Genomic DNA, 27,203 nt, shown 5'->3' on the forward strand with positions numbered 1-27,203 from the left:
TGTTATCACTTCCAGAAGCTGTTGTGAATTATCCCCAGAACACAAAATATTTGTATCATCTTCAAATAAAATAAATTTTAAGCACTTCATAAACTTTAAGCACAAACCCTTTCTCTGTTTCCTTTAGAGAAACTTGGACCAGAGAAGAGCCCCCACTGTTTATGAGTGGCAGGTATTGCCTTTTGGAACAGTTTGCAGCCCCTGTTGTGCAACATTTGCTTTGTAGAAACACGTGTATGACCACAGCAAACCAGAAGAGGATGTATATGCCTAAGTAGAGGACAACTTTTATGTTGACAACTGGCTGCAAAGTTTTCCATCAGCTGATGAAGCACAGACTCTTGTAACCAAGATACAGAAACTCCTTTCAGAGGGTGGCTTTGAATTGAGACAGTGGGCCACCAACACTCCCATCAGTAATCGCTGATTTCCCGGATGAGCTGAAATCTACAAACAGTCACCTTTGGTTCACTCAAATTGGAGCAGACCCACAAGAAATGACTCTGGGCCTACGTTGGCAGTGCTCTTTAGATGTTCTTGGTTACATATACAAACAACAAGAAAATTCTGTACCAACATTGAGAAACATTTACAAAACCTTTGCAAGCCAATTATGACCAATTAGGTTTCTTAATTCCATTCACAACAAGAGCCAAAATTATCATCCAGCGCTTATGGGACAAGAAACGTGAATGGGACGACCCAGATCTTCTCAAAGATCTACTTCAGGCTTGGTTGACCTGGCAAAGTAAGCTGTCGCAACTACCACATGTCACATTCCCAAGATGTTACACCAAATCTGATCTATCAGTTAGCAGATGCACTCTTCATGTATTCTGTGATGCATCGGAATGGGCAAACGGATCAGTCGCATATATCAGTACAAGTGATAAACATGGTGAGACCAAAGTTTCATTTGTTGCTGCGAGATCGAGAGTGGCATCCAAACAACAACAGTCTATACCACGACTCGAACTCTGTGCTGCCCTGACTGGCGCTCAGCTGGCTGCCACTTTGAGAAAAGAACTGACCATCAAGATTGATCAAGAACTGTACTGGACTGACTCCACAACTGTATTGACTTGGCTTCATTTGGACTCATGCAACTAGAAGGTGTTTGTCGGAATGCGTGTGGCCGGGATACAAGACCTTACAGACCCAAAAGCCTGGCGTTATATCAATTCAGAGTTGAACCCGACCGACAAAATTACCAGAGGACTCACTCTCTCTAAACTCTCAGATCAAAGCCAATGGAATCAAGGTCCACAGTTCCTAACTTAGCCAGTAAGTAGTTGGCCTAAACAGCTACTTGATGATGTGTGCAATGACATTCAAGAACACCACAGTTCTACTTTCTGTGGAGCATTATCCTCCAGTCAAACTGGTATCCCAGATATCTCTCAATATAATTCACTTCAAAACCTGATTAAGGCTACTGCTATTTCCCTTCATGGGGCAGAGGACGAAAGTTAACTCTCTGCTGACGACTATTCACGAGCTGAACAGAAACTTCTGAGAAATGCTCAGATTGAAAGCTTCCCAGACGAAACAGCCAAACTCCAGTCAGGTAAACCTGAATCTCACTCTAGTCGTCTTCTAACTCTTGCGTATGATCATGAAGCCAAATTAGTCCACTGTCCATCCCATTGTCTTAGATGCTTCTCATCCTCTCCTAAAGCTTCTGATTCAACATTAAGAACCCCCTGTTACATCCAGGACCCGAATGTGTGTTCGCAGAACTGAGATGGAAATATTGGATCATAAGAGGCAGAGAGGCAGTGAAAAAACACCAGCTCACTTGTTCTGAATGTAAGAAATGGCGAGGGAATCCAGAAATCCCCATGATGGCAGATCTTCCCCAGTCTAAACTTAAACTGTTTCGTCCAGCTTTCTATTCAACGGGCATTGATTGTTTTGGTCCCTTCCAGGGTAAGTTTGGACACAGATGTGAAAAACGCTGGGGAATACTGTACAAGTGCCTTACTACCAAAACAGTTCATATTGAACTTCTGTCGAGCATTGACACAGACTCCTTTTTTATGTCGTTATGAAGGTTCATAGCTCGCAGAGGGAAACCATATGAAGTGCTTTCTGATCATGGTACAAACTTCAAGGGAGGTATCAGAGAACTTCAGAATGCCTTCAATACACTTTACCCAACCCTGAAAGAGCTTCTGTCTTCTCAACAGATTAATTTCCGTTTAAACCCACCAAATGCTTCAGTTTGTGTTAAGTACAATTTATCCGAATCAAAAAAGCTCAGTCATAAGAGATGGTGTCACAGCCAGATTCTAATTGAAAACTTCTCGAAATGTTTCATACAACATTACCTTCCAGACCTGCAACAACGACAAAAATGGCAAAGAGAATCTGAAAACTTTCAAACTAGTGAAGTAGTTATGATTGTGGACCAACAAGCACCAAGAGCCCTGTGGCAAATAGGTACAGTAGCCAAAGTCTTTCCTGGACAAGATGGACGAGTTCGTACAGCTGTAGTGTATGTCAAAGACAAAAGTTATACAAGGCCTGTGGCTCGTCTGATTAAACTGCCTGCCCTGCCTTATGACACCAACAAAACTAAGCCTTTTCTTTATATAGAAATTTGATAAACAAATTTGGGGGCAGTACAAAAGGCCAAGCTTTAATAATGATGCTGGTGCCCTCCACTGGATATTTATTATATTGTGGTTAAGGAAATGCATTTTATCTCTGAATCACCTGACTATTATTTCTGTAATTTCATTGGTTTAAATCAGCAAAACTGAATGTCAATCAAATACTCTTCATGTCCAGAGGTGTATGAAGTTGCGTCAGTTTGTATTGATCATCGTGCTGATCTGGTCCAATTTCTCACAGATTTTTGTTCATACTGTGTGCGTACATCTTAAAAGTAAGTAGTTAAATACTCTTTTGTGTATATGTTGTTAGATTTCATTACTTTTACATAATATTGCAAAACTAAATGGTTGCTAATCCTTTTGAAGTTGTCAGTGTGCACATAACCTCAATCACCCATTCATTTCAGCATAAAACATGCTGAATAAGACTTTGAATGCAGCTGTTTAAATAGTATGTGGAAATATTTAATTCTGCTTTATTTGATAGTTGATTTAAAGTGAATATATGCAAAACCTGAGGAAATCCACACCTGCTGGACTTATATTTCCAAATCTGTATGCTATTGTATTATTACTTTATATTGTTCAGTTATTACTGTTTCTGCCTCATGATTGTGTATATATATATTGATTATTGTTGTTATTGTTCATTTATAGAACCACACCCATACTGATGTATGCATCAAAGACAACAGTAAAGGATCTTTTTTGTGGACATGAACCAAGTGATTTATTGTTCTGCCTGGACAATCTGTAGCGATTGTTACCTAGTTTAAGAACTGCACCTTAAGAACCTTCATACAGGCCCTTTATTTTCTAAATGAAAAATTAAGGACATTAAATATAATTCAATAATATGATAAACAAAAAATATACTATTTAAAATAAATAAATAAAATGATCAATAAGCATAACCTTTTTTTCTTTTGTGTGTGTGTGTGTGTGTGTGTGTGTGGATGTACAGTTCCAAAAAAAAAATAAAAAAAAACAAAGACAGAAAGAAAAAAACCCTGTAATGGAATAGGGCCAATGTAAGGTGAGGTTGGGGCCCCTGAATGAGTTTTCAATATGATTCCGTTTGCATGCTTTCTGCTACTATAAATAATACTTATTGGGTTTAAGTGGAATTAGTGCAGGTTTTCATCGTCAGCAGAGTAACTGATACTGTGAGAGTGCAGATGCTCGCTTACATATATGTGCACACAAGCAATAAAACTATATGACTTACATTTTATTGAAGGATCTTAGATGGTGGCTACTTCTACAATGACAAAGGTGGGAATTCCAACACCCTACCAAACAGCTCACATCTCTAGATTGAGATATTTGTGTTTCCATGCACAATGTGCCATTTTTAATTTTTCTGGTTAACCACTGTGCCAACAACCCCCCCCCCCCCCTTTTTTTCTTAATGCATTCTTATACAGTACAGAATGTATTTATGCTTTGTACAGTATATACAGATTTTTAAATGATACGATTAACAACTAAAAACAATAGGTCTATTTGATTTTCATGCAAAAAGTTTCTGAAGATTTTTTCATAATTTTTTTAACTTTTCAAAGGTTTCTTGAAAAACAGATATACAGTGTGAATGTAATGAACATCACTGCATGTGTGTGTGACAAGGCCAGTGCATTAAAACGTTCAGTTTAATCACCGTTCTACATTAATGTGCTGCTTTAATACGCGGGCGCACACTTAATTATTGTGCTGATTTATTTAGGATTGTGCTGTGAGTGTGCAAAAAGTAACATACAGAAGCTCATAAACTTGTTGTCAGCATTGCCATGTGACTTTTATTAATCAACACTGAATCGCTACATTATATTTCTCAGCAAGGAGGGTGTAAAAATCGCTGTTTTTTAAGTAACTAAACTCAGCTTCATTGTTTGTAGGGAGAGACAGACAGACAATTTTCACATCTCTCTCTTTTAAAATGGCCATATTTGAGAAAAAAACCCTATTTTAGGGCTATATTATGGTTAATATCATTAAAATAAATCTAAATTAATAATATATAATTTACACAATTCAATTGTTTACTGTATTTTCTTTCTTTCTTTCTTTCCCAAATATATAGTATCCATCCTTCTTGTATTTATAGTAATGAGATTTTTTTCCCCCAAAATCTTAATGGTCCTAGAATTGGTTTGATTTACTTTATACCTTATTATATTCTTCTTTTTGACTTTTGGGATAGACTGTGACCTGATCTTTACAATTTTCATGGGATTTAGTCTTCAAGCAAGATTTCAAACAATGAGCTCCAACAGTAACAAAATGTAAACTTTATTGCAGATTGACATCTATTTTTCAGATTAACAGAAGACAGAAAATGTCATACAGTCATGTGATATATGCATACTTCTGATTGGTTTGCGGCACCTGATTCCTAAAAAAAAGTCAAAGATTGCTCAGCAGGGAACATTTCAGCATTTCATTTTCATAGCACAGCATTTTAATAAAAAATACAAGCAAAAAAAAAAAAGGCTCTCGAAACACCACTCTGTATAAGATCATCACAATTAGTCTCTCTGTAAATGCTCAAATGAAAAGAGCATCAAGAGATTAAGACATCAACAGTGTGCTGGGGTGTAAGACATTTTCTTTCTCTTGGATTTGTTATCTTTGACCTGAGAAACCTGCAGATACAGTAAACATTCAAAATCACAGTGAGGATTAAGAGGACATTCCCTGTAGGCCACACGTATCAGGTGATACTGATCAAGTTCTCGTTCTCTCTCTGCGCTGTAGATTCACACAGAGGTGATTGTGATTTAGTGTTTTACTGTGGGGACCAATGCTCAGAGTTTGGACCTTGTCATGGCACTAAAGACTCAAAAGATGAGTGAAAGTAGCAGCACTTATGGCACGCTGTCTTAACATTTAATCATTAAAACATACTAGGATCTATTTTAAAGCTACTAGTACTTATTCAGTTGCTACTAGTACTTATTCATTAGCTACTAGTGCTTGTTCTTTAGTTACTTATTCATTAGCTTATAGAGCTTATTCTTTAGTTACTAGAACTTATTAGTTTGCTACTAGTACTTATTCATTAGCTACTAGTGCTTATTCTTTAGGTACTAGTAACTTTTTAAAGATACCAGTTCTTATTCATTAGATACTTGTACTTATTTCAAGTGTAACTATTAACTATTGTCACTAGTAACGCATTTCAAATTTTTACATTGACTATAGGAATCTGTCATTAACATATCAACTAATCAGTTCTGACTACTATGTATTCGAATAGTGACCAGTATCCTTTTACATTTTACTAGTAACTATTCATTAGACACTAGTACTTAATCAATACTGTTTAATAGATACTTCTAGTTATTAATTAGGTACTAGTGGGTATTAGACAATAGAATCTTTTTAAGTTGTTACCAGAAACAAATCTTATACTAGTCACAACTGCTTTTTAACTTGTCTTATGTTATGACTAGTCAAAATGGCTACTGTAGATTTCAATTAAAAAACTTACTAGTAAAAAAACTCTTCCTACTCTTAAACTCTTGTTTTAATTGATACTAGAATCTAATGAATAAGTACTAGTATCTTTTAAATATGAAATAAGCATAAAGAATAATCACTAGAAGCCAAAAAGTATGTATTAATGCATAATGGAATATATACTAGCAGCAAATAAAGCACTAGTAGCATGAAACTACATACTAGTGTATTATTAGATTATATTAGTGTGTTATAGATTAAATGTTAAAACAGCTTGCCATATACCACCTCTATCAAATTATTATAAAATGCATCTGCATTTTGCCCAAACTCATTAAACCACAATTCTACAGGACAAATGTTGCCCTCAGGCTATAAAAAAATCTACATCCGATATCCCAAATACTTTGTAATGGCGGAATTCAGCTTTATAACAATTAGCAAAAATTTCATAAAACCACGTATTTTAAACAAGAGTACAAAATGTACAAATGCCACTGCAGTCACTAAAGTATTTCCAAAGTTAAGGCAATGAATGATGAAGTTTAGTCTGAATTGATATAAATACAAAACTATAATTCTACCTTCAATAATGTCCTATGAATTACTCAAGATCTAAAAATACCATATTGGATAATCTGGTCAATTGTAAAGCTAGACAAACAAGTATTAAAATCAGCATCATATCAAAATCTCTCAAAAACCATAATTATGAAATAACAATTTGTCCTTTGTGTTGTGTGTTGCATTTAACTAAGACTGTACAGCTATGAAAGTTTTGTTTGACATTGGCTCACATTCTACTACTAATCATTCTAAATCTAATACTAATGATCTTCAATATTCTTTTGTAGACAAAAATAATAGTGCCATTCACTCTAAAAACCCTTAATTTCAGTCTTCTCTATCAGTAAGTGCTTCTCTCACAGTTCATGTCGAAAAACATGTCAAAAACACCATGAGAACTTGAGGTACAGGTAAAACATTACAAAACTACAGTAAAATATTCAGCAAAGTTCTAGTAAAAACCCCGCTGTGATAAGATGAGTGATGTTTAGCGCACTTTCATCTTCATCCATTTAGCGCATTGGTTTTTCCTTGTAGAGTCTTTCTCAATTTAGTTTTTTTTTTTTTTTTTCTTTCTTTGATTGTTTGGTCTTCGTAAAATTCCATTGATTGTTTTTAAGCAAAGGGTTTTTATTTTTTAGCTCCATGTCATGATAACAATTTAAGAGGCTGTAAGAATCTATCAAATGTAAACTGCGTTCTGAAGAAAAAAGTCCCAAAAAATCTTATGAATTATTATGAAGTAGTATGTAGTAGCGGAGAAAAACAAGAGGGATCTAAAAATCATGAGAACAGATTTTTAAAGTGCAAATTATCTTCTACCTAATCTCAAGATTTCTTGAGACACAGATAATGGTCTTTATGGAAAGTGCAATTTGAGATCAGCACAAAAATCTACAACAATAGAAAAAAAGTTGTAAGTAAGCCTCAGGATCTCCATCGTACAAACACTGCCACGTCCCCAAGGCTGACCGGGTAACTTTCCAGAAACGTCCCTCCATCAAACATTTGAGCATTGTTAGCATCCTGCCACTGAAAGTCACTCTCCGGCAGGTAAATGTCTCTTTGTAAAGCTCCTTTTTCAGTAACCGGCGCAACAAGGACCTACGAAAGCAGAAGACAAAAATGTAGAACTTCAAGTATACAATAACAGAGATCACCTCGAAAGCCTAGTTTCGCATGTGTAGCCTAAAGTTGGGTTAGTCCATATTTGACCTAAAGTTGGGTTAAACCAACACAGCATTTTTTAGAGTTTAATTTTATCAGTTGTTTATTATTCATTTAATAATACATAGGCCTATTACTGTTATAGTTTTCATTAATAACCATTGCTATATAGATGATATAGATGATAAAATAATCCTAAAATTAAGTTACTTTTTAACTACAATTAAATAAAACTACAAAACTCAATGAAATAGCATAGACATAACCTACTTGATCTACAGATCTCTGAACTAGTGTTATATGCTACTGTTTCGATAGCGTTGATAATGTTTCTGACAGATAAAATCATGTTTTTTTTTTGTTTGTTTTTTTTTGCGTTTGCCATGCTGAATGTGGTATCCTGTCAGCAATAACATGTCCGTGGGCTCTTTTAATCAGTGTCAGTTTAAGTTCTGGCGATCATTGCAGTGTTGCCAGATATTGCGATGAAAACAAATAAAAACCGGAAAAAAATTAATAAAAATAAAATAAACCAACATGAAAAGATAGATATATCGCTAACTCTAAATTGCAACTTCCCACTTATTAACATTTTAAAGTGTCTAATTAAGTAGAAAAGACAAGTCCAAAGTCGCTTATAATAACTAGATCTGGCAACGCGGCGGAGCCTGCCCTCACTTACAACTCTCTCAAGCCTCATTCGCTCCGCCAGCGTCTCGCAGTGATCATTTTCATACCACAGACTTCAAACATTCTTGTAAACTGTCTAAACTTAATTATACATGCAGACACTCATATGAGGAGCTTTAAATAGCAGATTAGTCATTTAAAGAACAAATTTTATTTTTGAACATTAAAAATGTACCGAGGTGAGGACCTTTGTGACCTCTTAGCTGGCTATGGGCAAGGCTTGTTGTTCCTGGAAGGCTAGGATTTGAATTTGGGTTTAGTTACTACAATGTGGCACTTACTATTTAAGAAAAATATATGCTGAATCATATTTATATTTGTTAGGAAGATACCCGGAGAAATGCGTGATGCAAATCTCGTCACCAGATAGTATGCGTGTACTGTACACCCACCACTCGATTTTTGTAACTGTGAATACTTTGTACGCACAGGTCACACATTTGCATTGAATTTATTTTGCACTAAAGAGTTGTTCCACAAGGTGGCAGCACTGGCCCGGCCACTGTTTCACAGTATAAAAAGAAACTAAATAAATGAAACAACAACAACAAAATAACAGAGACTGCAACAACAAAATACACCCACATTGACAAGCACTTGTGTGAGGGGGTTATAAAAGAGCTGATACTTTAGTTTAAAACAGTATAAAGACATTTTTCAGTCATAACTTACGAAGAAAACTTCTCAAGCTTCCTAGAGTGCAAATGTCGACCGCCTGCGTTTGTGCACGCTATTAAGTGGAGTATACTATATAAAAGGCTACATGTAGACTATGTATACGCAAGGTTTGCCAGGCCTGTACAACAAAACCAGCTCAATTGCTACTCAAAACTTGCCCAATCGCGTTCCAGGGGAAATTGGCTATCCAAAAAAAAAAAGGGGGGAGGGGGGTCGACGTTCCGGGGGGCAGGGGTGGTTCCTGTGGCAACAGTATTAAAATAGGCCAATTTTGTGGGAAAACCACAGACTTGGCAACACTGGTATACAAAAACAAAGTATACTTTAGGTGTTAGATGCTAGATGGTGCTATAGGGTCATTTTCATTGCGCAATAGCTTAAGCATAAGAAACAAACAGCCTGAGAGAAAGATTTCAAATTATTGACCCACATTGTTATAGTGAATGATTGTGGGAATTTCCCTCATTATAAGCACAGAGTTTGTGGGAAAGTGTCAAATTATGTACAATACCGGCACTGAAAGTTTGGCTTTAAAACCCTTCATTAACTAACATCTCGTCAGAAATTTCATTGTGGAAATCAACACTGAAAACATATAATCTACTGATTTCATGGGCTGGAGGTTTGAACTGTATTGTTCCAAAACTAACAAATTATTCAGAAATGTGTCCTATTTGGTAAAATCAGTAACCATGTCTTTGAGAAATGTACTTAAACTCAGGTTACTCCTAAATGGGCCAATTAGTGAAAATACTGACATTTCTAGTAGCAGCTTACCTCATTTCCAATGAGAAACTCATCATCAATGGTGAACGTGATCGGGTCGTTTGGACTGAGCCACCACAGCGGCCTGTAGATGGGGTTTCCGGTATCCTGCCATTCCTCTGCGTATTTCAGTATCAAAGGAATGACAAAGTCATGGTGCTTGGCTATGTAGAATCTGGTGAGGTTTAAGACCTAGAAAAAAGCGAAACTGTCAGAAAACGTTTAATAAAACATTTGAAAGAGGATGTGAGATGTGAGAACAACGTTCTCGTCTAGTTCTGCTGTGGTTCGTTTTTAACATTCCTTCAGAGGTCATATCCTTTAGTTAACTTCCTAGCCAGCCTCTGGTGACGGAAACAAAGCACAACCACGTTCATAAAAAATGTATTCTTCAGACGAAAAAAAGTTTCATGAGATGAATTTTGAAGAACTGCCTGAGTTTGGCCTAATTTTAAATGGAGAAAACAGGCCTGTGGCTTCTATTCCGGTTTTCCTCCTGTTTAGACCCAACATTGAGTCTCTGATGGATAATCGCACAAAAGCTAGTACATGCACACACAGACACACACACACATACTGCCTGCAGAAGCCAATAATCTAAAGAGAACTGAAAATAAAGGCAAGTAAAGCCTTTCAGTATGATCAACACATTTAATATTAATACTTATGATTTAAGAGGGTTAAGACTGTCCAGATGATATTCAAGAGCCAAGATCAAAACCAGTGAATTTTCCAATACCGTTTTCTCACTGTTCAAATAGAAGTCACAGAATGGATAATTCCCCCTAAAACTCTGTCAGCATTTATTCATTGTCATGTTGTTCCAAATCCATTTTTTCCTTAGGACACAAAATTAGAACGTTACAACTTTTTCCATGCAGAGTCAGTCTTATTTGAGAAAGATTCAGTGATGAGTCTGATTCAGTTGAAAGATCTGACTCAAAAGAATGATTCTTTCATTAATGTGTACAGAACCAAAGTGAACAGCTAGTTGTTAATGATATATTTAAACGTGTATCAGTTGTGTCTTTCTTCTGTTTGTGCAGTGCAAGAAATCACAGGGTATGTTTTGACTCATTAGTGTTGCCAGATATTGTTAGGAAAACAGCAACTAATAAGAACAAGTCCATAATAAACTAAAAATCTGAACGCATTATCTTGGAAATAAGCCACATACCAAAATATAGCGACCGGCGCATGTCTACTCTATTATCTCAATAAACTGGATCGCTTTATGAGCCAAACCCAAACAACAAGCCCAAAGACACTTTGCGTCGCTTATAATAAGTGGACATGGCAACATTTGAGGTAGCCTTCCAAACATAAACAAAACAAAAACAAAATTGCTGAACATAACAAGGTTTTGGTTTAGTGTAATATTACTTCAAACAAATACCGCAGATACCAAATGTGCAAGATGGCAAAACATTGCTGTTTTTACCACGGTGTCAATCATCGCAGTCTTAATTGTGATTTCTGTTTCATACACACACAATATGATAATTTAGGGGATTCACTCCTGTATTTAAATGCGGTTGTCACAACTGAAACTTCACAGTGTCGGTGGCCTTTGTTTTCCACAGAAGGAGGTTTGAAACAACATAATGCCTTGAATTGTAACAACATAAATAATACGTTTTCAGAATTTTCATTTTTGAGTCAACTGTCCCTCTACTTCCTGCTAAATATAACTACATTTGTCCATTTCTAATAATGAAATACATCGAAAGATCTATTCCTACCAGTGATTAGGAAAAAATAAATAAAAATAAAAAAACAACAATGACCACCCCCTATTCTGGAGTGTAAAGTCAAATCACAAATGAAACCTGTAATTGTGTCTGAAAATTTTCTTTTCCTCTTATCCAGTGATTCATTGTCATTCCTAGTGCAGCAGTTCTCATTACAGTTGAGATTGAGAGTCATAAATTTGAAAGAGACGTTAATGCTGACCAGATGGACGCTTACCACATGTGAAATGCAAGAAAAACGGCCACCTGGAGGACCCTCTGTGCCGGACCTAAACTCAAACCGGCCTCAAACATATCAGTTCTTGAGACTGGATATTCTGGCATGTATTTAGCTAGTATTTTAAGGAGGGCATTCTCATGGTACACCATGGAGTGAATGAGTATTATGTTCCTTATGTTAATAGTGAAAAAGAAACAGTCTCCGATTCTGAGGCATTTAACTCTCAATGTCCAACATATTGCTCCCAGTTTTGCTTCCTGAGAACTCAGTCTTTCTTATTGTATGACCCACTTGGCTCCATCTTATCCCTTATTTTTTGACCACAACAGGAAAGAAACTGATGTGAAAGCTAAAACCTGGATGGGGCTGAGGACCCGCCCTTGTGGCACTCACCCATTCCTTCTCAAAGACCCATGGAGGTGTCTGGAAGCTGATGACAGGAAGAAAGGCTGCGATCTCCAGCCAGCGAACAAAGAGCTCATCATCGGCAACCAGTTCGGCAGAGAGTGAGCCTCCTGCGATTGAAAGCCCACAAATGTATTCACATGTGAAGAAATTCCATTTTTTTTTGAGGACAATCACGGTTTTATGGCATTGTGATATTTTCATTAGAATTTGGAGGGGAAATGTGCTTAACCCTGTAAAGCCTAATGTAACATATTTGATACATTTCTAAAGGCTCTAAATTATCAATGTGATCAAAAATTGCTGAAAGACCTGTTGAACACAATCTACTACATGCTTTCTGTTGTCTGATTGAGTTTTTTATTAAGTAAAAGGCCTTTCAGTGTATTATAATATATAATTATACTGTACATTCCTCTTCAGTTCATGGTATGTTGTAAACAGTATTTACTGATTTTTGTTATGTTGTGTACAGTATTTACTGATTTTTATTGTGTAAATGTAGTTAGTAATTATATTATAATAATATAATACATAGTAGTATTTTTTTTTTATATAAAACTGAGGTGTTTTATGAGCTCGATATTCTCTATCATACTAAACAAGCCATAAAAGCCTGATTTTAGAATCTAAATCAATACATTTAAGTTATATTAAAATGTTAAAATATATTGTATTATTACACTTATTTGAGAATATGTGAGAAAAATGTGTTTAACTGTTAAAATAACAATGCAAAAAAAAAAAAAAATCTTAAGTAGTTCTAAAAACAGGCTTAATTTTTTTTTATGCAAAATGTAATTATTTTCCCCTTTTTGATTAATTGGTCAAGTATGACCTGGGAATATTCTGAAAATATTTAATGAGATTTTACTCATATCATACTGTGTATTGTACAACTGTGTGCCAGTGGTCTTCTGTGTTTGTAAAGGATTAAAGAAGATCAATTTTATTGTCTTTATCTATGGTATGCATTTTTACAAAAACTACATGTGTATTTATGTATGTGTGGGCAGGTATTACCTACTGCATCAGGAATGAAGAAATTATATCCCAGAAGACTGTGATGCAGCAGGGATGGAATGATGCCTTTGAGGCCAGAGTAACTCCAGTCTGACTGCAGTGCACTCGTACGGATGAAGAGCGCTTTGTGGCTGGACCTGTGCGAACAAAATTCTAAAGTTCTAAAGTTCAAAAACAATTTGAATCACATTCAACAACAATTCCAGTTTGTTTTCAGAATCATTTTTTTTTTTTTTTTGGTAAAGTGTGTTTTTCAAACGAGTGACTGTCTACTTGACATTTTGGATCATACAATGCAAATGCAAACAGAACATATCTAAAGAGACATTCTATTACAACAACGAGTAGCTACCATTGTGGAAAGAGGAGATGGAAAACTGGAAATTGTGCCTCTAGTTACACATGGTATATCCACAGTGCTGGTAACATAATACCTCATTCATAAAATCTTTTTGCTAGACAAAATCACCATAAATTATTTGGATTGTTTACCAATTTAAACCAAATACCTTGTTCCTGAGGTCACAATGGTGTTGTCCCCTATCCTCTCTGCCAGGTCGGCCAAGAGTCTGATGTATTCATCCCCAACCCATGCCAGAGGGGGGCGCAGGACTTGTTCCTCGAAAGGGTTTCCCTCACCGCCTTCCAGGATGACATACTCCATGCCCAAATGGCTATGCAAGCTGTCCACTTTGTCCAATAACCAATTTGTGGCTTCTGGGTTGGAGATGTTAAGCTTCACACTGTACTTTCCTTTCCACTGAGTCAACAGAGGCACTTATGAAAGAGAAATAATGTCAAAATAAAAAAAGTAAATAATAGTAATAATGCACAGGTAAGAATATGGGTCAAGAACAAATGAGAGTATACATGAAAAACAAAAGGAAAAAAAAATCTAGTTCAAAATGTGAAAATTCTTTTAAAAATATCATGTTGGTTTCATATGGTTTTGAAGAAACTTTTATACAATTTCTATAGAAAAGTTTAGATAAATGTCATATACTGTAACTATCAAGTAAAAAAAGTACTTTCCGTACACCTTTCAATTCATATGAGAGTACGCATCTTAATTATTTTCATATTTTGACATATATTTTTAAGGTAATAAAGATTTTTGTGCAGATAGCATGAATTTAAATCATAAAAATCTAAGTGTTTGGGGAACCAACATGTCATATAACCAGATAAAATTATTTAATAATACTGCAAAACGATTTAATAATAATTTCTTTCATGAATTTCATTCTTTTAATGAGTTTTTTTTCCTTTATTATGATATCAGAACAGTTGGGGGAAGTCGTGGCCTAATGGTTAGAGAGTTTGACTCATAACCCTAAGGTTCCAGAGACTGGAAAACTGGGTCGGGCTTTCTGGGATGGTACTCAAATGGTTCAGGTCATACTTAGAAGGGAGAGGTTATTATGTGAGTATAGGAGAGCATCAGTCTGTGGACGTCCATGACATGCGGAGTCCCACAAGGCTCAATTCTTGCACCGCTCTTGTTTAGCCTGTATATGCTCCCACTAAGTCAAATAATGAGAAAAAACCGAATTGCCTATCACAGCTATGCTGATGATACACAGATTTACCTAGCCTTATCGCCAAATGACACAGCCCCACTGACTCCCTCTGCAAATGTATTGATGAAATTAACAGTTGGATGTGCCAGAACTTTCTTCAGTTAAACAAGGAAAAAACTGAAGTCATTGCATTTGGAAACAAAAATGAAGTTTTCAAGGTGAATGCTTGACTCTAGGGGTCAAACAACTAAAAATCAAGTCAGGAATCTTGGTGTGATTCTGGAGTCAGACCTTAGTTTCAGTAGTCATGTCAAAGCAGTAACTAAATCAGCATACTATCATCTCAAAAACATTGCAAGAATTAAATGTTTTGTTTCCAGTCAAGACTTGGAGAAACTTGTTCATGCCTTTATCACCAGCAGGGTGGACTATTGTAATGGTCTCCTCACCGGCCTTCCCAAGAAGACCATTAGACAGCTGCAGCTAATCCAGAACTCTGCTGCCAGGATTCTGACTAGAACCAGAAAATCTGAGCATGTCACACCAGTCCTTAGGTCCTTACACTGGCTTCCAGTTACATTTAGGATTGATTTTAAAGTACTTTTACTCATTTATAAATCACTCAATGATCTAGGACCAAAATATATTGCAGAAATGTTCACTGAATATAAACCTAACAGACCACTCAGATCATTAGGATCGAGTCAGTTAGAAATACCAAGGGTTCACACAAAACAAGGAGAGTCCGCCTTTAGTTACTATGCCGCCCGCAGTTGGAATCAGCTTCCAGAAGAGATCAGATGTGCTAAAACATTAGTCACAATTAAATCTAGACTCAAAACTGATCTGTTTAGCTGTGCATTTATTGAATGAGCACTGTGCGATGTCCGAACTGATTGCACTGTATTTTATGTATTCACTATACTTTATGTAAAATCATTTTCTATTTTTAATTGTTTTAAATTCATTTTAAATAAGTCAATTTTTAAATCATTTTCAAAGTTTTAAAATTGCTTTTTTATTATTATTATTATTTTTTTTTTCTTCATGGTTATTTTACTTTCTTTTATGTAAAGCACTTTGAATTACCATTGTGTACGAAATGTGCTATATAAATAAACTTGCCTTGCCTTGCCTTGCCTTGCCTTGCCTTGCCTTGCCTAAGGTTGTGGGTTCAAGTCTCGGGCCGGTAATACCACGACTGAGGTGTCCTTGAGCAAGGCACTGAACCCTGAACTGCTCCCAGGGCGCCGCAGCATAAATGGCTTCCCACTGCTCCGGGTGTGTGTTCACGGTGTGTGTGTTCACTGCTGTGTGTGTGCACTTTGGATGGGTTAAATGCAGAGCATGAATTCTGAGTAATGGTCACCATACTTGGCTGCGTCACATCAATTTTTTTTTTTTTTGTCACTTGCATTTTTACTTTATGCCCCATAATATATAAAGAATTTTTAATTTTAAATCCAAAATGTAGAACATATTAATAGGAGACTTCAAGTCGTTGTCTGAATTGCTTTTTTAAACGCATATTTGAATAAATGAATAGATCCAGAAAAAAAATTAATAAATAAAAGAGCATCAAGCAGGGTTATATTAAGTAAACAAAAATATATATATATATATAATATATATATATATATATATATATAAATAAAACACTTACTTAAAATACATGTGATGAAATAATATTAAATATAATAAACCCTACACTTTAAAAGTTTTCTTCATTTTGGTGTTATAAAAAATATAAATATGTGTATTTTAAATATTATATATAAATATAAAATATTATATTTTGATACTTGTTAAACATATATAATGAAAGTGAAAACAGAAAATCTAATTCAAAATATAATATAATATTTATATTGAAGTACTAACTTATATATATATATATAAGAGAGAGAGAGGAGAGATATAGAGAGAGAGAGAGAGAGAGAGAGAGAGAGAGAGAGAGAGAGAGAGAGAGAGAGAGAGAGAGATCAGCAAGCAGTCAGTCTTACCGGTCGGGCCTGTGCTCCTGAGGGCAGACTCAGCCAGTAGTCTTCAATGCCTTCCTGAATGGAGGTCTGGAACTGCTGCGAGTCCACGCCCAGGTACGGGGACAGGGTGATGGAAATGTTTAAAAGCTTCACAAAAGGGAGGTCCCTCTTCTGTCTCTTAGACGTCTTTTTCTTGCTATTGAGGTAGCTGTGGTCCTAGAAAGGCAAAAAATAATTATCAAAGATGCTGATGGCACCTGTTTAAAAGTTTAAAGTTCAATTCAAGTTTAATGTATTTATATGGCATCATTTACATAAGCAGCAGCTGACCAATGTGCTTTACAGCATCAAAATAAAATAAATACTAAATAGAGCATCAAAAAAAAAGCAAATAAATAAAATCACAGCTAAAAACCAAAATTATATCCACATTTAAAATATATAACAAAATATAAGAAATAAAACCAAAATTGTGATCAAAAATCGAGTGCAGAGATGGAACATCAAGGGACATTGTAAGCGATGGAGAAGTAATGTGTTCTGAGTAGAGATTTAAAAACCTGTAAACTAGGAGCAGATCTAACATGAACTGGTAGGCTATTCCAGAGTTTAGGGCCTACAACAGCGAAGGCACGTTCACCACTTTTCTTTTATTTTAACTCTAGGAACAGTGAGCAATCTAAGATTACTAGATCTAAGAGCTCGAGAGGGGTTATGTAGGGAAAGCAGTTCAGATAAATATGAGGGAGCTAAGTTATTTAAAGACTTAACAAGACAAAAACAAGGATTTTAAACTGCACTCTAAAATGTACAGGAAACCAATGCAGAGAAGCTAAGACAAGGAGTGATATGGGTATATGGGCCCATTAAGAGTCTTGCTGATGCATTTTGGACCAACTGGAGACAGGCCATGGTAGTGTTATTCATTCCACAATACAGGGAGTTACAGTAATCTAAACGTGATGATATAAAAACATTAATAAAGTCTTGAAAAGTGAGAAAAGGCTTGATTTTAGAGAGAAGACGGAGATGAAAGAAACAAGATTTAAACACTGAATTCACTTGACTATCAAGTTTCAGCTCACTGTCAAGCAAAACACCTACGTTTTTAACAAGGGTTTTGGCTTGGGATGTAACAAAGTGATTACTGAGATATTTTAAGGTAATGCCACTAGGTATCATCAGTGTAGAAGTGAAACGAGACTCCATGTTTCCTGAAAATAGAGCCCAAAGGGAGCATGTACAGAGAAAAAAGTGTTGGTACAAGTATTGATCCCTGTGGGACCCCGGGAAGGAATGATATTAAATGAGCAAACAGTAGGTTTTAGTTGAGCAATCATTTTTTGTAGAGTAGACAATGAGATGGGTTCAAAAGCACTCCAAGTGGGAGCCTGCAAAGGAGGTTCGATAATGTCACAGTATGTTATAAAAGACTGTGGTCTCTGATCTGCAATCTTTTTAAGAAAAAAGCTAAGAAAATTGTCCGTTGTTAAGGAACTGTATGACAATTTGCATGAGGATTGAGAACCGAGTCACTAATAGAATAGAGAGCCTTAGGCTTATGACAATTTTGATTTATAATGTCAGAGAAATATTTTATTTTAGCAGCCTTAGCTGCTTTTTGAAAATTAGCCAATGCAGCCTGCAATACTTCATAATCAACTTGAAGCTTGGATTTCTTCCATTTTCGTTCAGCTTGTCTACAACTCCGGTGGAGAGAAAGTGTGTGGTCATTTAACCAGGGCATAGGTTTGGCTTTAATTTGTTTGGGTTTCAAAGGGGCAACAGAGTCTAAAATACTGAGACAAGTGGAATTAAAAAGAGCATGGTGATCATCCATGTCTAAGTTAGTCATGGGGTTCTCTAACAGATCAAAAGAGTAACTTTCTCTGTATAGTTGTGCAAAGTTATTTATAGTGATAGCATTAAACGTGCAAGATGATCTGACAGCACCATGAGGTTTATCAAACCAAGCATGGATAGGGACAGTAAAAAGAAGAGGCTTATGATCAGAAAAATTAAGGTCAGAAATAGTCATATCGGAAACAAACAGAATATGTGACAAAACCAGGTCTAGCATATGACCCTGGATGTGAGTAGGGCCATTCACCCATTGTATAAGATCAAATGATTCCAACAGGTTTAAAAAATCCTTAGACAAAGAATCAGATCTACAACAGATATGGCTATTTAAGTCCCCAAGGATCATCAGATGATCATATTTTATAAAACGTTCACTTACAAGGGCTGCAGATTCCTCAATGAAATCATTGGCAGGTTTAGGAGGACGGTAGATCAAATAAAGCTAAAGGTGGTTCAAAAAATACTGACACAAGGGACTGATACTTTTTCCAACTCAGTGATTCTGTTTATTTTTTATTTTATTATTATTATTATTATTATTATTATTATTATTATTATTATTATTATTATTATTATTATTTTCTGACATTTATTTTGTTATATCTTTCACTTGGATGTTTTAAGTTGCACTTAGTGTATACAGCTGGAACAAACAAAAACTGTCCGTCTTCATTTCAGGCTGCAAAGCAACAAAATGTGATTATTTTAAAGGGGGGTGATTCTTTTCTTTACCCACTGCATAAACAGGTTTTTATTAGATCTGGGGTCCTTAAAAATCAGACAAAATGGTATAACAAAAGTGTTTATTATCATTTTAAGAGGTCTTAAGAAATAGATCTTAAGAGGTCTTAAATTTGGAGAAAGAAAAACAAGCTAATATGATATTAAACCTCAAAAGGCTATGATTTGATTAAATAAATGTGAGCGCTATGCATTTCAAAGTCATTCTCAATCAATGAATATCATGCATGTATGCCAAGTAATTGCTTATGATCTACTGTTGATGTATTACATTGTTTACTTAATTGTGTTTAGTAATATGTTGTAGATGATTGTAAAAGTGCATATTTTATCTCCCTCGCCTTTTTAATGGGCGGCTGGAAGTAGTAAAGCATAGAAATTTCAAAATAAGAGTCCCATTGCATTTTGAGAGGCTTATATTTAAAGTTCCACATTCCACGTAAAATCCTTATTTATAATTGCTATTTTGGCTACATGATAAACTGAATCTGGCGATAATTCAAAGTAAACTCTCTCTGGTTTCTCTCAAGCAGGTCCTGTCACAGTCAGGAAAGATTAAAAACATTATTTAAATGAACAGTTCACCCAAAAATGAAAATTTGCTTAAATTGTTCTCACCTTCAGGCCATCTGAACTGTAGATAAGTCAGAACAGATTTGGAAAAATGTAGCATCACTTGCTCACCAACTTCAAAGGGTGTCCTCACAATGAAATACAATAAATGCAATATTAAGACATTTAAACTTTAAACCATCACTTCTGACCAAAATGTGAGTCCATAATAATAACACTTCCTCCAGTGAAAATGTCCATCTCCTGTTGTCCTCTCACATCAAAATCTGCTGTACATATCTGTTTAGAACTGTTTTCGCTTGTAAATATCTGTGCATATTTCTCTCCTGATTCAGAAGAGACGACTCTTTCACCAAAGAAAGCATTATTATGGATAAAGGACTCATATTTTAGCTGGAAGCAATGGTTAAAAACTTCTGTTGTTTCTAACAAACAACAGCTTTTCACTTTACATGACATTAATTGATGAATTGATGGATTATTGTGATGTTTTTATCAGCTGTTTGGAGTCTCATTCTGACGGCACCCATTCACTATAGAGCATCCACTGGTGAGCAAGTGATGCAATGCTATAATTCTCCAAATCTGTTCCCATGAAGAAACAAACTCATCAGGATATCCCGAAGGTGAGTGCATTTTCAGCAAATTGTAATTTTTTGGGTGAACTACTCCTTTAACACACTCAGTATATAATGTCTCACTGTTTTAACACACACAGTTTGTAGTCTGCTTTTGTAGGCAGTCAGGTATTACAGATGATGGCAGCCGTCAGCGTTAACGTCTCGGAATTCTTATTTTGTTGATTATTTTAACAGTATGGAAAATATTATTGTTTTACCATCACTGAAAATAATACTTCAGCCCCTATTAATGTTTTTACCATGACAGTCCCTAACAGGTGCCACGATGTCTGAGAAAATATAACAATAAGGTAATTTATATTAATCATATTGTACAGGCATGCTGAACGCTGTGCTTATGAGGAATCTGTGCAATAAATAGCGAATACTGGCAAGTGTGTTTATAACCAAACTCATTCCAAGTCAAGCTGTTGGTTCCGCTTATGACTGTGTTATTTCAAGCTAAAATGGAAACTAGCAAAAAAGAAAAAAAAAAAAGAAAAAGAAAAACTATCACACAAGGGAAGGTTTTCCACTGCAATTAAGTGGTAAGAATTTTATTCAGGTTGGGATATGGGAAAGTGTGGTCTGTGTATCAGATAGCACATAGAATTAAGCTTCACGGTGGGTGACTGACATTTTTGTTATAAAGGCCCCATTTTTTGTTATATTAGGTAATAATCACACATTTAAATTTTTAATTTAGAGAGAAACTGAGCTTATAGTTTTTTTTTAATGCATATAGCTATTGCAATATAGCAAAATGTAAGTGTAATAGAAAGGAAAATATATTTGAGAAAATGTTATAAGGTATAAATTTGAAAATAACAAAAAAAAAAAAAATCTCATATGTTGTGAGTTATTGAAATTGGAGGGCTGTACTCTGCATTACATTGATGTTAATGTTCTGATAAGCCTTTTAAGTATTTTAGGCATAGAGAACATTCTTTTCTTGGCAGAGAGTTCTTTTTTTCTCTCTTTCACCTGCCTCTGATCTTTCTAGAGGAATTCAGCTGTGAAACAAACCGCTCAGTGTTATTTATACTGTTTTGAGATCAATCAAGCATGCATGCCTAAGAACAATGTCGTGACTAGTCAAAAAAATTAAACAAGCATGTGTGTCATAAATCAGTGAATTAAACTAAGCAATAAATCAAGATGGTATGCACAGATCAAATCAAGCTACGCACGGATGATATTTATCTGAGCGATGCAGATGTCTTATATTATGGCCAGTGAAACAATATGAAGGCCATTTTTTTATTAATTATTTTAATAAAATGTTTAATTTAATTATTTTTATTACTCCAAAAAAAAAAGAACATTAATTAATTAATAATTGATGTCAAGCATGATGTCAATAATCTCTGAAAATATCAGAAAATTTGACCTTTTTATCAAGGCATGGTTAGTTTGGGTTGCAAAATGTCATGTGGTGCAACTCTCCAAAAAATGAATGATTGATATATTCTCAAAAGTAAAGATATATTCAAGGTGTAAGGGAAATATGTTATTACTTTTTATTTAATGGTTACACCTCATGACATTTTAGACTCATTAAAAGTATACTTTTGTTCAAAAAATGCACAAAACCAAAATCAACATAAACTATATTGTGATATTTACCATTAGCATGTTGTAAAAAAAAGTATTGTTGGAGTCGTGGCTTTGTAGTTACAGCAAATGCTCCAGAGATGGCAAACTGTGGTGCTCATGTGGGAAATTCAGGTTCAAGTCTTTAGGTTTACAGTCTGTTCTAATAACTCAAACACTAAAACACAACCCATTTACGTGTTCTGATAAAATATACACATTGAATGCACTTTAAACCTTGGATAAAAGCATTTGAGAAATGTGTAAAAAAGTGGTAAAAAGACGAAGCAAACATAACACAGATGGCCCACACTGGTATAACATATCAGTCTCCTTAAAACAGCAAGTATTATTTAATTGGAGAGCAGTTTCCTGCTGGCATTTCAGTGAACCAGAGATGTGTGTCTTTCTCTAGGGGATCAGGCCCTGACCTTTCCTCACCGGCTGCAGATCCGCTTAGAAAAATGAAGCCTTTCATGTCCACAACACTGAGCAGCTCAGACTGTTTTGTTCTGTCAGAATGAACTTAACAGGCCAGCTGGTGGCTTTTAACGTGAGACGTTTGTACTTGAACACAGTGTTCCTGCGTCCCCCATTAACTCTGCCTGGTATGGACCTCTGTATCAAAACGAAACGTTGTTCTGCCAGACCCGAGCCTGTTTGTGTGATTATAATGAGTCCTTCAGAAACCTCACCATCAACCGCATGAAAATTAACAGTAAAGTGTGTCATTTATGCATCACTAGTGGTCACTAGTTTGTTCTGAAAGTCATACAGGTTTGGTACAAAACAAGGGTGAGGAAATGGTGACTGAAACAATGATTTTGTTTTGGGGTGAACTGTCCATTAAACTGGGTATTTTCAGCATGTTCATGGATCAAAATAGTTTGGCGAATTATGTTTTATAATTCGGTTTAAGGCTACTAACAATTCAAAATCTGATTAACCAAAGATCCGTTTTAGTACAAAATGTTACATATGCACAGTGCTTAATGCTTAAGAAGGATCTAAATTTACTTTATATAATTACTCATGGCTGTGCACATTAGCTGACACTGATGCTATTTGGATGCTAAGGCAAATTGTAATATGTATCAACCATTTTATACTCGTGGCTGTGCATTTTAGTTTTTATTTTCATTTTTTTTTATTTATATATATATATATATATATACAAGAATTTTGTGATTTTTAATTCTGTCATTTATTTAAACCACACTGGCATTTTTCTGGGGAACACACACACACACAAAAAAAAAAACATTTTGAAGACCTTTCATTTAGTTCCATGTATAATCAACTACTGTGGGTATAGAAAAGATAATCATATTTTGTTGCTTTGCAGCCTGAAATGAAGACGGACACAGATTTTGTTTTATCCAGCTGTATTAACTTAGTGCAACTTATAACATCCAAGTGTAAGATATAACACCAACACGTCAGAAAATCATAAAAAGAAAAAAAAAAATGAATCACTGAGTTGGAAAAAGAATCAGCCCCTCCTAAAAATGACTTGTAAACTCAATCAGGTGTAGCTAATCACCTTCTCAATGGCACACAAAACCATTTGACTTTCAAACTTGATCAGCTGTGGTCATTTTGATCAGCTGAGCATGAAACAAGCTTTCCTGGAGCATTTCAGTTCATGGTAGTGCAACTGAAGCAAACAATCAATGTACACGGGTATGATTATAAACAGAGTTTTTCCTTCTTCTGTTTTGAACGCGGTTATTTTTAAAACTGCAGCTTTTTCTATGTGGTTTGGCCATTCATCCACGCGTAAACACAGCACCAGGTCACTGGAACCAAACATTTTTGAAAACACCTGCCAGGGTGAGGATTTTCAAAAACTCTGGTTGCAGTGTTATCGTGTAGACACATAAAATTACAGTTTTTGGCTTTTTACGTCAGTGCCTGAGCTATTATCTCCGCCTACTTGAATCGGCCAACATGGCTTTATGGTTGAGATTATATCGCCACCTGTTGGCTTGGCATGCTCTTGACAGTGCATCATAGCGTGCGTTTGCGTTTTCATGTGGACTGAGATTTTGAGGCCATGTTCACACGTACATGGGTATTTTTATAAACTGAGTTTTTCCTTCTGTTTTTTAAAAAAAAATCTTGGTCCACATGAAAATGCAAATGCATGCTATGATGCACTGTGGTTTTAAAAATAACCGTGTTCGTGTGGACAGGGCCTCAGTGTTTCTGTTTATTTTTTATTTTATGTTGGTGTTATGTCTTTCATTCGAATGTTGTAAGTTGCACTGAGTAAATACAGCTGGATAAAACAAAAACTGTATCCATTTTCATTTCAGGCTGCAAAGCAAATAAAAATGATTATTTTAAAAGGGGTGATTCACTGTATATATTTTTCCTTTAATATATAGTTGATTATACTCTTACTGATCAGTGTTATTCTAGCATAATTTATATATGATAATAGTTTTTGTTCATGTTTTGAATTAGATTTTATTTGTACTTTTTTTTTTAAGTGATGCAGTATTTTTTCATGTTTCCGATCATTAACTTTTTTTTAAATAAATTAAAAGATAATGAAAAAGGGGCATCACACAGGGTTATTATCACTGACAAAAAAAAAAAAGGTTTAGTTAATGATAATAACCCTGTGTGATCCTCTTTTTTTCTGGATCTTCTAATTTATATAAAAAAAAAAAAATGAATACATTTTGTAATGTTTATAGTATTTCTATATAGCATAGAATACTTATAGTACTTGATGAGAAATGTTGTCTTGTCAACTAGATCAAATTAAATAAGTTTTTTGTATTTTATTTTATTTTATTTCATTTCATGTTTATTTTATTTCAAGTAATGAAAATGTTTTTTTTTTTTTATGGTTTCAGATAACAATAATATCCCTGTTACTGATTACATTTATTCTGTATTAAAATATACTAATAAATGATCATTTTCAACATGTAGATGCAGAGAAAGTAGTCCAGTTGGCTCTGTGTGTTGTGCGAGCCAGTGGGGTGTTGAGGCGGACTATGAAGGCCTGTAGGCCCAGAGCTACAACAGGTGCAGAGGCTGAGCCGCTGACGGCTGGAGATTAAACAGCACACTGAAGGTCAGAGACGGGGGGATATACTGCAGATCACCAGAGCCGCTCTGACACTTAATGATGTCAGCTTTCTCACAACCTCTTTATTATGTGGGGTTCATTGTTGTTTTTTATTATTATTTTATTATCAGAAATGTTTCTTGAACTTCAAATCAGCATATTAGAATGATTTCTGAAGGAAACATCTGATTTGGAGTGGGATTGACAGCATGACCCACCATGTTGGCGAGGAGAGCAGTGGAATGTTCGTCGAGGCTGATGACTCCCTCCCCCAGGTGATGCCGCTTCAGCCGGTTTGAGAAGGTCCTCAGCTCTCGCTCTAGCTTGGCCCCCGAGTCCACGTTTGCTAGAAGCTTCCAGAAGGGCAGCTCAGAGAAATACTGTATTTGTTAGAGTGCAGGTCTCAGACTAAAGTAACACTCCACATCAGGTTAATAAAAAAAAAAAAAAACATTTCTTGAAATAAAATAAACATTAACTAAATGAAAGTAAAGCATTAAAAAACATGAGCTTATTGTATTTCAGCAAAGTCGCCAAGAAAATATTTATAATTTTCATTTAAAGTTTCATTGAGTACTAAATTTACTAAAACTAAATCATCTAAAACTAAAAACTAATAAGAACTATATAGACATTAAAAAAACTAACAAAGACAAAAACACAACAAAATTACTAAAACTTTAACTAAAATTTAACTAAAATTCATTAAATAACATTCTAGAATTATAATACTGCTATATATATATATATATATATATATATATATAAAACAACAGTTCTTTATGGTCCTCGAATCTGGTTGGCTGAGATGACATTCACCATTTGTATCACTGTGCTTGCAGTATTTCTCACTATAAATTTCTAAATAATACTGTTTTTGTGTCACGGAAATTAGTTTCAAGAGTTTTTTAAAGCTAGAAAGTACTTCTTTAGACTTGTTCAGCTGTTAAACTGTCAAACTGAGATTTGAATCCGTAGTAGTTCTGGAAAAAAGTGGTTTTTTTTTATAGATGATGCGTTGTTTTTTAAGACGTTTTTTTGTTGTTTTTTATTAGTAATTTTGTAGAAATGCAATATCACACTCGTAGCCGTGCGATATGGCTGTATATCAGAATGCTGAGATTACCTACGGACGAATCACAGCTGTGCTGATTTACAGCCATACCGCACTGCTACCAGTGTGATATTGCTCATATATATATATATATATATATATATATATATAGCAGTATTATCATTCTAGAATGTTATTTATTAATGAACTCTTTCCCCGCCAGTATTTTTGAAAAAAGCTGCCAGCCACCGCCAGCAATTTTGATGATTTTTTTACCCAAATTTGATGGCCTCCAGTATGTTTTGCTGTATGAATATATGAATATACAATACAGCAAAATAAAGATCAAAGCCTCTAATTTAAAAAAAAAAATCTGTTTTATTGTAGCTTAAAGCATTCTTTTTTCAAAAGCATTCTTTCTTTTTATCAACACTTGAATAAAGGTAGATTTCATAAAAATGTATTGTTTTGAGCAAAACGGTGAGAAAATCACATTTTTATCAAAAACTACATCTGGATAATATTCGGTACGATTATCAAAGCATAAATCCAGTAAATCGCTTCCATTAACACCTCCAAAGCTTGCACAGACATATACCACTTCCTGAATCATCATTTTACTCTGTATCAGTATACAGTTTTCATTTATATGCTGTCTATTGCTGATGATCGCATTATTTATCATATGCATCTGTTTACATAAGAGATCGCTCGTTTCTCCGTCCTGTTCACGTGTGTTTTTTTTCGGGAGGTTTTGTACTCATTCAGAAGATGTGTAATAGCGCCCCTGAGTGTATAACAGTGAAAACATGAAAAGTCGTAAAAA

The 27,203-nt window shown here is 35.0% G+C and overlaps 1 protein-coding gene across 1 annotated transcript in view; it reads right to left on the reverse strand.

The window, feature by feature from the left end:
• Positions 1–4,886: 4,886 nt before the first annotated feature.
• LOC109113428 (SITS-binding protein-like) overlaps positions 4,887–27,203 on the reverse strand; it is a 34,529-nt gene continuing 12,212 nt past the window's right edge. The window contains exons 4-10 of the mRNA XM_042715697.1: positions 25,542–25,692; positions 16,870–17,064; positions 13,856–14,124; positions 13,347–13,483; positions 12,312–12,433; positions 9,960–10,139; positions 4,887–7,751 (exon numbers count right to left, since the gene is read on the reverse strand). Coding sequence (XP_042571631.1) covers positions 7,575–7,751; positions 9,960–10,139; positions 12,312–12,433; positions 13,347–13,483; positions 13,856–14,124; positions 16,870–17,064; positions 25,542–25,692 — 1,231 coding nt within the window. The 3' untranslated portion in view covers positions 4,887–7,574. The remainder of the gene's footprint in view (positions 7,752–9,959; positions 10,140–12,311; positions 12,434–13,346; positions 13,484–13,855; positions 14,125–16,869; positions 17,065–25,541; positions 25,693–27,203) is intronic.

Source organism: Cyprinus carpio, chromosome A25, assembly GCF_018340385.1.
Source record: "Cyprinus carpio isolate SPL01 chromosome A25, ASM1834038v1, whole genome shotgun sequence".
In the NCBI taxonomy this organism is placed as follows: Eukaryota; Metazoa; Chordata; class Actinopteri; order Cypriniformes; family Cyprinidae; genus Cyprinus; species Cyprinus carpio.